Source organism: Bufo bufo, chromosome 5 (genome assembly GCF_905171765.1).
Source record: "Bufo bufo chromosome 5, aBufBuf1.1, whole genome shotgun sequence".
Classification (NCBI taxonomy): domain Eukaryota; kingdom Metazoa; phylum Chordata; class Amphibia; order Anura; family Bufonidae; genus Bufo; species Bufo bufo.
In genome coordinates this window covers 3,159,469-3,176,153 of record NC_053393.1, presented here as the reverse complement: position 1 = coordinate 3,176,153, position 16,685 = coordinate 3,159,469, and the positions used below count along the sequence as shown (strand labels likewise).

At 51.6% G+C, this 16,685-nt stretch overlaps 1 protein-coding gene across 2 annotated transcripts in view; it reads right to left on the bottom strand.

The window, feature by feature from the left end:
- The window catches only part of KIFC2 (kinesin family member C2), a 124,772-nt gene that overhangs the window by 55,515 nt on the left and 52,572 nt on the right, over nucleotides 1–16,685 (bottom strand). For both annotated transcript variants that reach the window (XM_040433195.1, XM_040433196.1), the window contains exons 2-5: nucleotides 9,782–9,854; nucleotides 3,083–3,237; nucleotides 2,710–2,962; nucleotides 2,317–2,501 (exon numbers count right to left, since the gene is read on the bottom strand). In XM_040433195.1, the coding sequence (XP_040289129.1) occupies nucleotides 2,317–2,501; nucleotides 2,710–2,962; nucleotides 3,083–3,237; nucleotides 9,782–9,854 (666 nt within the window). The remainder of the gene's footprint in view (nucleotides 1–2,316; nucleotides 2,502–2,709; nucleotides 2,963–3,082; nucleotides 3,238–9,781; nucleotides 9,855–16,685) is intronic.

The following is a 16,685-nucleotide window of genomic DNA, read 5'->3' as shown; positions in this document are numbered from 1 at the left end:
ACAAGCCTTCCCCACCAAAAGGACACAGCGACCGTTCAATCACAAGCCTCCCTCACCAACGGGACACAGCGACCGTCCAATCACAAGCCTCCCCCACCAACAGGACACAGCGACCGTCCAATCACAAGCCTCCCCCACCAACAGGACACAGCCATTATCCAATCACAAGCCTTCCCCACCAACAGGACACAGCAACCGTCCAATCAAAAGCTTCCCCCACCAACAAGACACAGCGAGCATCCAATCACAAGCCTCCCCCACCAACAGGACACAGCGACTGTCCAATCACAAGCCTCCCCCGCCAACAGGACACAATGATCGTCCAATCACAAGCCTCCCCCACCAACAGGATACAGCGACAATCCAATCACAAGCCTCCCCCACCAACAGGACATGGCGACCATCCAATCACATGCCTCCCCCACCAACAGGACACAGCGACCATCCAACCACAAGCCTCCCCCACCAACAGGACACAGCGACCATCCAATCACAAGCCTCCCCCACCAACAGGACACAGAGACTGTCCAATCACAAGCCTCCCCCACCGACAGGGCACAGCAATCATTCAATTACAAGCCTCCCCCACCAACAAGACACAGCGACCGTTCAATCTAAAGCTTCCCCCACCAACAGGACACAGCAACCGTCCAATCACAAACCTCCCCCACCAACAGGACACAGCGACCCTCCAATCACAAGCCTCCCCCACCAACAGGACACAGCGACCGTCCAATCCCAAGCCTCCCCCACCAACAGGACACAACCATTATCCAATCACAAGCCTTCCCCACCAAAAGGACACAGCGACCGTTCAATCACAAGCCTCCCCCACCAACGGGACACAGCGACCGTCCAATCAAAAGCTTCCCCCACCAACAAGACACAGCGAGCATCCAATCACAAGCCTCCCCCACCAACAGGACACAGCGACCATCCAATCACAAGCCTCCCCCACCAACAGGACACAATGATCGTCCAATCACAAGCCTCCCCCACCAACAGGACACAGCGACAATCCAATCACAAGCCTCCCCCACCAACAGGACACGGCGACCATCCAATCACATGCCTCCCCCACCAACAGGACACAGCGACCATCCAATCACAAGCCTCCCCACCAACAGGACACAGCGACCGTCCAATCACAGGCCTCCCCCACCAACAAGACACAGCCATTATCCAATCACAAGCCTTCCCCACCAACAGGACACGGCGACCATCCAATCACATGCCTCCCCCACCAACAGGACACAGCGACCATCCAATCACAAGCCTCCCCACCAACAGGACACAGCGACCGTCCAATCACAGGCCTCCCCCACCAACAAGACACAGCCATTATCCAATCACAAGCCTTCCCCACCAACAGGACACAGCGACCATCCAATCAAAAGCTTCCCCCACCAACAAGACACAGCGAGCATCCAATCACAAGCCTCCCCCACCAACAGGACACAGTGACTGTCCAATCACAAGCCTCCCCCACCAACAGGACACAATGATCGTCCAATCACAAGCCTCCCCCACCAACAGGACACAGCGACAATCCAATCACAAGCCTCCCCCACCAACAGGACACGGCGACCATCCAATCACATGCCTCCCCCACCAACAGGACACAGCGACCATCCAATCACAAGCCTCCCCCACCAACAGGACACAGCGACCGTCCAATCACAAGCCTCCCCCACCAACAGGACACAGAGACTGTCCAATCTCTGTGGAGTCTGCGGTGCTTGTGGTGTCCACTGCGGTGCTTGTGGTCCTCGGCGCAAGCTAGGAAGCGTCCATTAACGGAAGGGGATCCGTTACACGCCCCCCCAACCTACAGGACACAGCAACCGTCCATTCACAAGCCTCCCCTACCGACAAGACACTGCGACAGTCCAATCACAAGCCCCCCCCCCCCGACAGCACACAGCGACCATCCAATCACAAGCCCTCCCAACCACAGGACATAGCAACCGTCCTATCACAAGCCTCCCCCACCAACAGGACACAGCAACCGTCCAATCACAAGCCTCCCCCACCAACAGGACACAGGGACCGTCCAATCACAAGCCTCCCGACCTTCAGGACACAGCGACCACCCAATCACAGGTCTATCCCATCAACAGAGCAGATCCCATCCAGTCACAGGCCTCCCCCACCCACATACCAGAGAACATCCAATCACATGTCTCCACCACTGGCAGAGCAGAAACCATCCAATCACAACCCTGCCCCACCCACAGAGCAGAGACCACCCAATCACAAGCCTCCCCCACCTGCAGAGCAGCACCCCTGAGGAGCTTCATCCACCCATCATCCCACCTTCTGCTGCAGAATGTCAGACGCTTGCTGCTGCTCCTTCTCCTTCTGCTCGATGTCCTGCTTCAGCTCTCCCACCTCCTCCTGTAACTGGGCTCGCTCCAACTGCAACACGCTGATAGACTGCACCAGTTTGTGGACGCCCACAGGGGGCAGTGTGGAAATCGGGTGTGCACTGAAGAGGACTCCTGGAGGGGCAATTATATTAGATATCAAATAATGGTGTCTACCAGCCAAATGCCCTCATCCTCGCCCACCCTGATTACTACAACCTCCTCTTGCCTTGCTCTGCTATGATGATGTCATGGACCTGACTTCTCCTGTGCAGCCTTGTCCAATTCTTGTGGCCCATAAGCCCCTTCCCTTATGTATCCCCCTGGTCCCTCACAGCCTCACCTCTCTGCAGTCTCTCCAGGACACTCTGCTGTTCACAGATAACACTCTCCAGGCTCTCAATAAGGCTCATCTTGTCTTTCATGCGCTGTTTGTACGCATCTTGTAGACTTCGCAGCTGCTTTTTACGGTGGCGCTTCTCCCGCTGCAGCTGAATGCGGTACTCCTGGGCCTTGCCCTGCAGTCGCTGCATCTGGGAGTAATGCTCCAGGAAGGTGATGAGATGAGACATGACAGTGAGGAGTGGCGAGGTCAACTGAGAAACAGAAGGAACATCAGCATGGCTTCACATTATCTACTTACAAACAGGGTGCATGATAGGAGATATAGTAGGAAAGTGTCTGGGAAATGTGATCATGACACAGTGAGCTGTCACCTTTTCTTGGTTGGTTGCTGATGGCTGATCGGAGGCTGATTCCTGCTTGAAAGCCAAGAACTCAGATAGAGGGGAGCTGAGATCACCCAGAAGATGATCCCCGAACCCTGCAGCTTCATCCTCTGACCCAGAGACCCCGCTGCTGTCATCACTGCCTGCAGGACAAGAACCAGAAGAGGACCATTAGAGCATAAGAACAGTGACAGCTCACCCACCAACTTACTAGAGCCAGATGACCAGGAGTTTTCTCACCACCAATTCACCAGAGCCAGATGACTGGGAGTCAGCTCTTCCACCAACTTGCCAGAACCAGATGACCAGGATTCAGCTTTCCCACCAACTCACTAGAGGCTGATGACCAAGAGTCAGCTCACCCACCAACTCACCAGACCCAGATGATCAGGAGTCAGCTCACCCACCAACTCACCAGAGCAAGATGACCAGGAGTCAGCTCTCCAACCGACTCACCACAGCCAGATGACCAGGAGTCAGCTCACCCACCAAATCACCAGATCCAGAAGACCAGGAGTCGGCTCACCCAGCAATTCATCAGAGCCAGATGACTGGGAGTCAGATCACCCACCAACTCACCAATGCTTCATGACCAGGAGTCGGCTCACCCACCAATTCACCAGAGCCAGATGACTAGGAGCCAGCTCACCAACCAACTCACCAGAGCCAGATGACCAGGAGTTGGCTCACCCACCAATCCACCAGAGATAGATGACTGGGAGTCAGATCACCCACCAACTCACCAGTGCTTCATGACCAGGAGTCTGTTTACCCACCAACTCAAAAGAGCTGCATGACAAGGGGTCAGTTCACCTAGCAACTCACCAGAGCCAGATGACTAGGAGCCAGCTCACCCACCAAATCACCAGAGCCAGATGACCAGGAGTAAGCTCACCCACTGACTCACCAGAGCCAGATGACAGGGAGTCAGCTAACCCAACAAATCACCAGAGGCAGATGGCCGGTAATAAGCTCACCCACCAACTCTCCAGAACCAGATGACCGGGAGTCAGCTCATCCAGCAATTCACCAGAGCCACATGACCAGGAGTCAGCACACTTAGCAATTCATCAGAACCAGATGACAAAGAGTCAACTTACTCACAAAATCACCAGAAACTGATGATTGAGAGTCAGTTCATTCAGCAATTCACCAGAGCCAGATGACCAGGAGATAGCTCACCCACCAACTCACCAGAGCCAGAAGACGAGGGGTCAACTCACCCACCAACTCACCAGAGCCAGATGATGGGGAGCCCGCTCACCCACAAAATCACTAAAGCCTGATGACTGAGAGTCAGCTCACTCACTAACTCATCAATGCCACATGACCGGGATTCAGCTCACCCACCATCTCACCAGAGACAGATGATCTGGAGTGAACTCACCCACCAACTCACCACTGCCTCATGACCAGGAGTCAGTTCACCCACCAACTTACCAGAGCCAGATAACTAGGAGTCAGCCCACCCAGGAAATGACCAGAGCCAGATAACCAGGAGTCAGCTCACCCACCGACTCACCAGAGCCAGATGACTAGAAGTCTGCTTACCCACCAACTCACCAGAGCCAGATGACTGGGGGTGAGCTTACCCACCAACTCTCCAGAACCAGATGACTAGGAGTCAGCTCACCCACTAACTCACCACAGGTAGATGACCAGGAATCAGCTCACCCAGCAATTCACCAGAGCCACATGACCAGGAGTCAGCTAACTTAGCAATTCACAAAAGCCACACGATCAGGAGTTGGCTCACTCACCAACTCACCAGAGCCAGATGACCAGGAGTCAGTTCACCAACCAACTCACCAGAGCCAGAAAACTAGACGATGCCAGGTGTGAGGCATTGCATATGCTTTTCCCCGCAGCGCCATGCCGCTATACCACGGGGATCCCTCCATTCTTCTGCTTCCTCCCTCTGTGCCTCTGTGACCAAGGTCTGGAATTTGACCAACACGTCAGGAATAAAAGTCACATGTCCATGGAGCCAATGCTCTCTTAATATGACAATTTATTTGGAGGATTTACTACAATAATAAAATATACTTCACTTGCATCCAACTCTTGAGTGTGCAGTGGTATTTCTTTTCATCAGAGCCAGATGACCGGAAGTCCTCTCTCCCACCAACTCACCAGTGCCTCATGAGCAGGAGTCCACTCATCCACCAACTCAAAAGAGCCAGATAACTAGGATTCAGCTCACCCACCAACTCGCAAGAGATCAGATGACCAGGAGTCACCAGAGCCAAATGACAAGGAATCAGCTCACTCAGCAATTCACCAGAGTCAGATGACTGTGAGTCTGCTCACCCACCAACTCAAAAGAGCCAGATGACCAGGAGTCGTCTCACCCATCAATTCACCAGAGCCAGATGACCGAGAATCAGATCACCCACCAACTCACCAGTGCTTCATGACCAGGAGTCTGTTTACCCACCAACTCAAAAGAGCCGTATGATAAGGAGTCAGTTCACCTACCAACTCACCAGAGCCAGATGACCAGGAGTCAGCTCACCCACCAACTCACATGAGCCAGATGACCTGGAGTCAGATCACCCACCAACTCACCAGTGCCTCATGACCAAAAGTCTACCGACCCACCAACTCAAAAGAGCCAAATGACCGGGAGTCAGCCCACCCACTAACTCACCAGAGCCAGATGACTGGGAGTCTGCTCACCCACCAACTCAAAAGAGCCAAATGACCGGGAGTCAGATCACCCACCAACTCACCAGAACCAGATGACCAGGAGTCAGGTTACCCACCAACTCACCAAAGCCAAATGACCGGAATTCAGCTCACCCACTAACTCGTCAAAGCCAGATGACCAGAAGTCAGCTCACCCACCAACTCACCAGAGCCAGGTGACTGGGTGTCTGCTCACCCACCAACTCAAAAGAGCCAGATGACTGGAAGTCTGCTCACCCACCAACTCACCAGAGCCAGATGACTGGGAGTCTGCTCACCCACCTAATTGCCAGAACCAGATGACCAGGATTCAGCTCACCCACCAACTCACTAGAGGCAGATGGCCGTGAGTCAGCTCACCAAGCAATTCACCAGAGCCAGGTGACCAGGAGTCAGCCCACCCACCAACTCGCCAGAGCCAGATGACTGGAAGTCTGCTTACCCACCAACTCAAAAGAGCCAAATGACCGGGAGTCAGATCACCCACCAACTCACCAGAACCAGATGACTAGGAGTCAGGTTACCTACCAACTCACCAAAGCCAAATGACCGGAATTCAGCTCACCCACTAACTCGTCAAAGCCAGATGACCAGAAGTCAGCTCACCCACCAACTCACCAGAGCCAGATGACTCAGAGTCTGCTCACCCACCAACTCAAAAGAGCCAGATGACTGGAAGTCTGCTCACCCACCAACTCACCAGAGCCAGATGACTGGGAGTCTGCTCACCCACCTAATTGCCAGAACCAGATGACCAGGATTCAGCTCACCCACCAACTCACTAGAGGCAGATGGCCGTGAGTCAGCTCACCAAGCAATTCACCAGAGCCAGGTGAGCAGGAGTCAGCCCACCCACCAACTCACCAGAGCCAGATGACTGTGAGTCTGCTCACCCACCAACTCAAAAGAGCCAGATGACCGGGAGTCAAATCACCCACCAACTCACCAGAACCAGATGACTAGGAGTCAGATTACCCACCAACTCACCAAAGCCAGATGACCAGGATTAAGCTCACCCACTAACTCATTAAAGCCAGATGACCAGAAGTCAGCTCACCCACCAACTCACCAGAGCCAGGTGACTGGGTGTCTGCTCACCCACCAACTCAAAAGAGCCAGATGACTGGAAGTCTGCTCACCCACCAACTCACTAGAGCAGGATGACTAGGAGTCTGCTCACCCACCTAATTGCCAGAACCAGATGACCAGGATTCAGCTCACCCACCAACTCACTAGAGGCAGATGGCCGTGAGTCAGCTCACCAAGCAATTCACCAGAGCCAGATGACCAGGAGTCAGCCCACCCACCAACTGACCAGAGCCAGATGACTGGGAGTCTGCTCACCCACCAACTCACCAGAGCCAGATGACTCAGAGTCTGCTCACCCACCAACTCAAAAGAGCCAGATGACTGGAAGTCTGCTCACCCACCAACTCACCAGAGCCAGATGAGTGGGAGTCTGCTCACCCACCAAATTGCCAGAACCAGATGACCAGGATTCAGCTCACCCACCAACTCACTAGAGGCAGATGGCCGTGAGTCAGCTCACCAAGCAATTCACCAGAGCCAGATGACCAGCAGTCAGCCCACCCACCAACTCGCCAGAGCCAGATGACTGGGAGTCTGCTCACCCACCAACTCAAAAGAGCCAAATGACCGGGAGTCAGATCACCCACCAACTCACCAGAACCAGATGACTAGGAGTCAGGTTACCTACCAACTCACCAAAGCCAAATGACCGGAATTCAGCTCACCCACTAACTCGTCAAAGCCAGATGACCAGAAGTCAGCTCACCCACCAACTCACCAGAGCCAGGTGACTGGGTGTCTGCTCACCCACCAACTCAAAAGAGCCAGATGACTGGAAGTCTGCTCACCCACCAACTCACCAGAGCCAGAAGACTGGGAGTCTGCTCACCCACCTAATTGGCAGAACCAGATGACCAGGATTCAGCTCACCCACCAACTCACTAGAGGCAGATGGCCGCGAGTCAGCTCACCAAGCAATTCACCAGAGCCAGATGACCAGGAGTCAGCCCACCCACCAACTGACCAGAGCCAGATGACTGGGAGTCTGCTCACCCACCAACTCAAAAGAGCCAGATGACCGGGAGTCAAATCACCCACCAACTCACCAGAACCAGATGACTAGGAGTCAGATTACCTACCAACTCACCAAAGCCAGATGACCAGGATTGAGCTCACCCACCAACTCATTAAAGCCAGATGACCAGAAGTCAGCTCACCACCAACTCACCAGAGTCAGGTGACTGGGAGTCTGCTCACCCACCAACTCAAAAGAGCCAGATGACTGGAAGTCTGCTCACCCACCAACTCACCATAGCCAGATGACTGGGAGTCTGCTCACCCACCAAATTGCCAGAACCAGATGACCAGGATTCAGCTCACCCACCAACTCACTAGAGGCAGATGGCCGTGAGTCAGCTCACCAAGCAATTCACCAGAGCCAGATGACCAGGAGTCAGTCCACCCACCAACTCACCAGAGCCAGATGACTGGGAGTCTGCTCACCCACCAACTCAAAAGAGCCAGATGACTGGAAGTATGCTCACCCACCAACTCAAAAGAGCCAGATGACCGGGAGTCAAATCACCCACCAACTCACCAAAGCCAGATGACCGGGAGTCAGCCCACCCACCAACTGGCCAAAGCCAGATAACCAGGAGTCAGCCCACCCACCAACTCACCAGAGCCAGATGACTGGGAGTCTGCTCACCCACCAACTCAAATGAGCCAGATGACCGGGAGTCAGATCACCCACCAACTCACCAGAACCAGATGACCAGGAGTCAGGTTACCCACCAACTCACCAAAGCAAGATGACCGTCATTCAGCTCACCCACTAACTCGCAAAAGCCAGATGACCAGAAGTCAGCTCACCACCAACTCTCCAGAGCCAGATGACTGGGAGTCTGCTCACCCACCAACTCAAAAGAGCCAGATGACTGGGAGTCTGCTCACCCACCAACTAAAAAGAGCCAGATGACCGGGAGTCAAATCACCCACCAGAGCCAGATGACCGGAAGTCAGCTCACCCACCAACTGGCCAAAGCCAGATAACCAGGAGTCAGCCCACCCACCAACTCACCAGAGCCAGATGACTGGGAGTCTGCTCACCCACCAACTCAAAAGAGCCAGATGACCGGGAGTGAGATCACCCACCAACTCACCAGAACCAGATGACCAGGAGTCAGGTTACCCACCAACTCACCAAAGCAAGATGACCGGCATTCAGCTCACCCACTAACTCGCAAAAGCCAGATGACCAGAAGTCAGCTCACCACCAACTCACCAGAGCCAAATGACTGGGAGTCTGCTCACCCACCAACTCAAAAGAACCAGATGACTGGAAGTCTGCTCACCCACCAACTCAAAAGAGCCAGATGACCGGAAGTCTGCTCACCCACCAACTTGCCAGAACCAGATGACCAGGAGTCAGCTCACCCACAAACTCACTAGAGGCTGATGACTGGGAGTCAGCTCACCCATCAAATCACCAGAGGCAGATGGCCGTGAGTCAGCTCACCAAGCAATTCACCAGAGCCAGATGACCAGGAGTCAGCCCACCCACCAACTGACCAGAGCCAGATGACTGGGAGTCTGCTCACCCACCAACTCACCAGAGCCAGATGACTCAGAGTCTGCTCACCCACCAACTCTCCAATGCCAGATAACCAGGAGTCAGCTCACCCACCTGATTGGTCACCTCAGTCACCCACCTGATAGGTCCACTCCTGTGCGTAGTAACAGACTCACCAGAGACAGATGACCAGGATTCAGGACACCCACCTGAGAGGTCACCCCAGTCACCTACCTGACTGGTTCAACCCTTTAGTAACAGACTTACCAGAGCCAGATGACCGGGAGACCTGACCTCATTGTTCTCCCTGGATATAAGGATTACATGTGACATATTCATCCTCCCCCGATCCCCGAGTACAGCATTATAATGTACCATATATTTGTGGGGTCACTTACTTTCCAGCTCGTCAAGCTCGGCCCACATCGCACGGTGCTTAGATTCATCTGATCTTCTTTCAGTCTCTTCATCCTGCACAAGAGACAACAGATTGTCAGTCGACAAAGATAGCGAGGAGCTGCCAGGTGGTGGTTTATGGCGGCCAACAGGTGAAGGTCCTCAGACTTTATTCTGTCTGCTCGTCACTGCGTAGTCAGTACCGTATGACCAGTCACCACATCTTACAACCTGGACAAGTGCTTCACACAAGAAATGGAGAACTAAACATTAACATTTTTGTGTCAGAGCTGGATTTATAGAAAATCAGGCAATTAGTAATTTAAGCCCTTGTAATACTGCCATATAGTACCAAGGCAATACTGCCATACACATCTTACATATCTATCTCCATATACTGCCATAACTAGGCAATATTGTCTTATACAGCCCACATAAATTATGCCTCAAAATAGTGTCAAGTTTGCCATAGGCAGCCAACATATTACTGTTATATAGTGCTGACAATATTGCCATATACAGTCTACATTAATAATGTCTCCGAATAGTGCCAAGGCAAAATTCCTATAGGCATCCAATATAATACTGCCATAGAGTGCTATGAGAATATTGTCATACAGTATACATGCAGCGTACTCAAGTTGTGTGTAATAGAGTTTCTGGGTGTAGTAGTGCAATGACACTAACCTGAGACGGCTGACTCTCTGCAAGGGCAGGTGATGGTAGAAAATGTTCGTGACGCCAGTGCCAATTAAACGGTGGCACGCCGTTTGCTGATAGCAGGAATAAATGAGGAACACCGTGATGTTAAAACAGAACTCCAACTTTAGTAGTTTTCATAGAGACATTAACGGAAGCACAGTTCCTTTGCATACAGTTGATTTTTCAATACGGTCGATGCAGGCAATACAGATTAAGCAAGGTGACTTCAGAGTGTGAAACACAGGACTTGCAGTACAGGAGCTTGCACTCTATTCCTGACTGATCCTGGGACATAGAAAATCTTCTCCAAGGCCCAATACCTTAACTCTGGCGTATATCCTTGGTTCTCTCTTTATAAAGTACCTCCTCTGTTATCTTGAGTACCTCTTGCTTTCCTTGACATGCCTCTGTCTCTCCCTCAGCTTCCTCAGCCTCTAGAAACTTCAGCACACTCTAGAAACTTCTGACTGACTTCCTGGCTAGGCCCTAGCCTATTTATACTAACCAGGGGGCTCCCTCTGCTGGCTGAAATATGAATTGCCTGCTGCAGGCCTAACTCTCTTAAAGGGAAATACACGTTATGATATAGCAGTGTCGGGTAACCTACCCGTATGCTGCACACCCCCAGACTTTAACATGAGTAAGGCCTCGTACTCACACACACCTTCCTGAACCGGCATGACATGGTACATAACATAAGCATTACATTACAAATACAATAAATAATTGTTTCACACAGAAAAACATAACATTGGTAACTTCATAAATAAGTGAAGCAAGGGAAAGGGGCGTCTTCTTGCTTCTTAGGCACGGCCGCTGACCTGGCACAGCGGACTTAGGGTGAACCAGGTTAGTCCATTGTCTTTAGTGACAGTATAATAACAGAACTACCCAGGAGTTTCCTGTGGATGTATCACAGGCAAGGGCTCACGTGGAGGAGTCCATTCTTGCGCACAAATGTCCAGCAAGGCATTACCAGTAGCAACTGCCCGGGAGGAGACACCACCAGTATAATCAAAGTCTCCAAAAACGGACTGGCGGGCGTCCCCTGGTCATCCGGGTGGACCTTCTCAACACAGGGGTCTCCTCTTCCCTTAGCAACGAGGTAGAAGAGAGAGGAGCAACAGGAGGGTCTCCATCAGTGAGATCTTGGTCAGGAACAACAATATCCCCTAGAAGGGGGACTGGATCCAGGGCATCTTGAACCGGCTCTTCTGGAGGTGAAACTACAGTAGGTGCCGGAGCAGGCACCAGCAAGTTCAACCACGGTGTCAGAAGCCAATGCATGGGATCAGCGTCATACCTGAGATTACTGACAGCCTGCATAGGATCCTCGGGCTGTAGTGCTGACTCTGACACAGGATATTCAGATCCAGAACTCTCGTCGATAGGTTCTGGTGTCAGGCAGAGCTTTAACCGGTTTCGGTGTACAATTTGGGATCCCTTGTCTTCCCGGGTGATCTCATAAGTGTGAGTTCCACCATTTGGGATTGCAGTGACAACATAGGGACTTCGCTCCCACTTACTGTCCAATTTGCTGGTACGACGGTTATTCTTTAACCATACCACGGCCCCTATTGTCAAGGGTTCTGCATGGGCTGCTTGATCATAGTCCCTCTGCTGTCGGTCCATAGCATAGTCCATACGTTCCTGAACAATGGCGTTGGCTGTATTCAATCGCCTTTGATGTTCAGCAACCCAGTCGGTGTTAGGTAATGGGTTAATGCAATCAGGTACGTGTATGTCCAATGAATGATCAGCAGGCAATGTCCCTTGGCGCCCAAACATCAAGTAAAAAGGGGTATACCCGGTGGAACAATGTATGGTATGATTGTATGTGAACATGAGCTGTGGCAACAGATTAGGCCAATCTCCTCTGTTTTCAGGAGGCACGGCCCTCAGCATCTCTATCAAGGTCTGATTCATTTTTTCACATAATCCATTACCTTGAGGATGGTAGGTCGTTGTCCGGATCTTCTTACAGTTGTGTAAGCGGCACAGTTCATGGAACAGATGGGACTCAAAAGCAGGTCCTTGATCGGTGAGGATCTTTTCTGGACATCCGTAGGGCAGGAGGAAGTGCTTCCAGAACAGTTCGGCCGTAGTCTTGGCTGTCTGGTCTCTCACAGGCACCGCTACAACAAACTTAGTGAAATGGTCAATAATAGTCATGGCATAAGCATACCCTGAGCGACTAGGCTCCAGTTTCACATGGTCGATGGTGACAAGTTCAAGAGGACGGGTACTTACAATGGGTCTCAGTGGTGCCCTCTGATCATGGTGCTCACTTCGTTTTAAGGCACAGGCTACACACTCTCGACACCACTTCTCCATGTCTTCTCTCATGCCACCCAGTAAAACCGCTGGCGGATAGTAGCTTCAGTCTTTTGGACCCCAAAGTGACCAGATTGATTGTGGTACATCTCCAATACCATACCTGCATCTCGTCGGGGTATGAGAATGTGGTGCACTCTCTCGTTGGACACTGGGTCTAGGCTTCTCCGTAGCAATAGGCCCTTTTGTATGAAGAGTTGATGGCGCTGTCTCCACAGTTTGATGAGCTCAGGATCTGCACTCTTACGCCGAATCCTCTCAGGGGCTCTGCCACTAGTAATGAAGTCCAACAACTCACCCAGCACTCTACTTTCAGACTGTAGTTTCACCCACCTTTCTTCTTTAGGATCAGGCCTACTGGAGGGTGAAGGAACTGCAGCTCTGTATTGGTAGCTCGAGCCTGATCCTGTTGAGCAAACTTGTTATAAAAAGCCGGCATCTCTACATCTTCCCAAGCATCTCGCACATCATCAGGAGCTGTCTCTGTGGGAAGCCTGGATAAAGCATCAGCATTATCATTAGTACGTCCAGCACGATACTTTACAGAGAAATTATAGTTGGCAAGGCGAGAGGCCCATCTCTGCTCCAAGGCCCCCAATCTAGCTGTATTTAGATGTGCCAGAGGGTTATTGTCAGTGAATGCAATGAACGGGGTGGCGGCTAGATAATCCTTGAATTTTTCTGTCACCGCCCACACTAATGCCAGGAACTCTAGTTTGAAGGAACTATAATTCTGGTCATTTTTCTCAGCTCCTTTCAGGGAGCGGCTTGCATATGCTATCACTCTCTCTTTTCCCTCTTGGATTTGGGCTAACACAGCTCCCAGGCCTCGCTTGCTAGCATCAGTATAGAGATGGAGGGCTTGCTATAATCTGGATAACCTAACACTGGAGGCTCGGTCAGTTTCTTTTTTAGCAATTGGAACGCTATCTCTCTTTCCTCATTCCACTCATTGGGCACAGGAGTTCTAGGACTTTTCTTGGGTTGTCCCCTCAAGAGTTCCTGGATAGGATCAGCTATTTGAGCAAAATGGGGGATAAAACGTCTATAGTAGCCGGCAAAACCAAGGAAACTCCTCACCTCTTTGACGGTAGTAGGAACTGGCCAATTACGGACAGCTGCTAATTTATCAGGGTCAGGTTGCACTCCCTCTCCGCTTACTACATGCCCCAGGTATCTTACTGCAGGTTTGAGCAGGTGACACTTGGATGGCTTTACCTTCAAGCCATATTTGATAAGGATTTCAAATACTTCTGCCAAATGTTTTAGATGGTCTTCATATGTTTTTGAGTACACAATGACGTCATCTAGATACAGCAGCACTGTTTCGAAGTTTTTATGACCCAAACACCGTTCCATTAGTCTCTGGAAAGTTCCTGGGGCATTACATAGCCCGAACGGCATACAATTGAATTCGAACAGGCCCATGGGAGTAGTGAAAGCAGTCTTTTCCCTATCTGCAGGGGCCATGGGTACTTGCCAGTAGCCACTGGTCAAGTCCAATGTGGAGAAATAGGCAGAGGAGCCCAGAGCAGTTAGTGACTCCTCAATGCGGGGCAGTGGGTATGCATCTTTGTGGGTTATTTGATTAATTTTCCTATAATCCACACAGAAACGGATACCACCGTCCTTCTTCTTTACAAGGACCAGGGGTGCAGCCCACGGACTACGGCTGTCCCGGATTACATTAGAGTCTTTCATCTCTTGGATCATTTCTTTTACAGTCTGATATGAAGTAGGCGGTAAAGGTCTGTATCTCTCCTTGATAGGAGGATGAGAGCCAGTAGGTATGGTGTGTTGTATGGCACTCACCTCCCCATAATCAGTAGCATGCTTACTGAACGCCTGGTGGTACTCTTTGACCAGCTGTAGGATCCCTTCTTGTTGATGTTGGGGGGTAGTCTCGTCCCCCACATGGAGCTCTTCCCACCAGGGCACTTGTGGCTGGGTCACCGGCGAACATCCGCTGTCTGCAGCTGGCGGCTTCTCTGTCACTGGAAGACGAATGATGTCTTGGAAGGACACCTGGGACAGCTGGGCAACACGGCAATGCTTAGTAAGCGCAACAGGATGATTGCTCAGGTTAATCAGACGGACAGGTACTTTACCTTGGGAGACGTTCACCAGGCACTTGGCAGCTCTCACATAAGGGTAATCCTCCATCTGGATTGGTTCCACCAGGGCTGGATAATCTCGGCCTTGGACTCCCAGGACAGCACGACACCATAAAAGAGTTTGAGAATTAGGAGGCAAAGTCACAGGTTTATGATCACGGATCTTGGCAGTACAAATCTCTCCTTTCCCATTAGCAAACCTCTGCTGGGCACTTAACACAGTAATAGTCTTTTGAATCACCCTCCTGGATGCAGAGGAAGCTGTGGGCAAAGTCTGATGTAGTACAGCAAGTATTTCTGAATAACAGTTTTTGAAGACATTGGTGCCTAGAATGACAGGATGTCCTCCTCTGTCACCGGCCTGTACTACGATCACTCCCTGTTGAGGCAGGGTTACTTCTCCCACCTGCAGGGTGGGTTCCCAGTATCCATGAATCTTTACTGGTTTGCCATTGCTGGCGATAATTTCCACCCAGGATTCAGGCGGTTGGGTCAACTGGTTGGTGTCCCAGAACTTTTCAAATGCAGGCAGCTGAATAGTAGTGACCTGAGACCCAGTATCTAATAGGGCTTCAAAGGGGACCCCGTTGATCTCTATATTGATTTTAGGATGGGATCCTACATAACGTGGCATCCAATTTGGATCCTCTGGACCTAGTGTTCTACCTCCCGAGGGGTGGTCCTCAGCCTCAGGGGTTGCCCGTTTAACTGCCAGCACGTGGATTCTGTGTGTCCCAGCTTTTTGCAGTATGTACACACGGGCTTCTTGCGACCTCTATTACGCCTCCCAGGATCCCTGGGGTGAGTCTCTTGGTAAGGAGGTGAGAACGGCCTAGGAGATGACAGGAACTCTTCATCTAGCATTATGGGTTTTTCCCATTCCTCTATTTTTCTGCACACTTTCTCTAGACTTTTAGTGAGGTGATTTACTTGCTCTGTCAGCATGGCAATAGTATCAGTAGCTGACACTTGAACAGCTTGGCCGGCCTCAGCTCGGTTAGTGACAAGCGGTTTTGGCTTGCAGGCTGATGACTCAGATAGGGCGCTCAACTCAGGAGATACTGCGGACCCCAGGATCTTTATAGCCAGTTCTTTAAAGTCCAGAAAGGTACTGTTAGGGTGCTGGGCGGACAGCATCTTTAATTGGGTCCTTATTTGCTCACTAGACACCCCGGTGATAAATTGTTCCCTCAGGGTCTGGTCCCGGTTATCAGCCTCTTTGGGATCTATCTGGATTACAGCCCCTAAAGCCTCCTGAAGTGATAGGGCATAGTCACGGAGGGACTCACCGGACTTCTGTTTCTTGCCAAAGAAGTGCATCTTTATCTCTGAGGCAGTCCTGGTTTCAAAAGTGGCCCTGAGGCGGGTGAAGATCTGTTCTAGAGTACTCCGCTCAGTAGCAGGCCATGATAACACTTCCCTGCAGGCAGCCCCCTCCAGTTGCGCTAGCATGATTTCCATTTGCTGGTCGGCATTTATAGGGTATAATCGGAATAGTGCCAGCAACTTTTCTTCAAAGTCCCGCAGGGTATGGGTCTCTCCCCTGTAGCGAGGGAACCATGGGGCCCCGAAATAGTAGGGCATGGTAAAGGGCATCATGCTGGGGGCTGTAGGATGATTAGGAGCCGCAAGCTCTCCCGGGGCCGGCTGCTCAGGCACTCCTGGTTCTGACATGGGAGTCTATTGAGAGGTGGCCGCTGGCGACTAAAGAGGCCGGTACACTCCCCTTCCCTCCGGTTACAAGTGCTTACCGGTA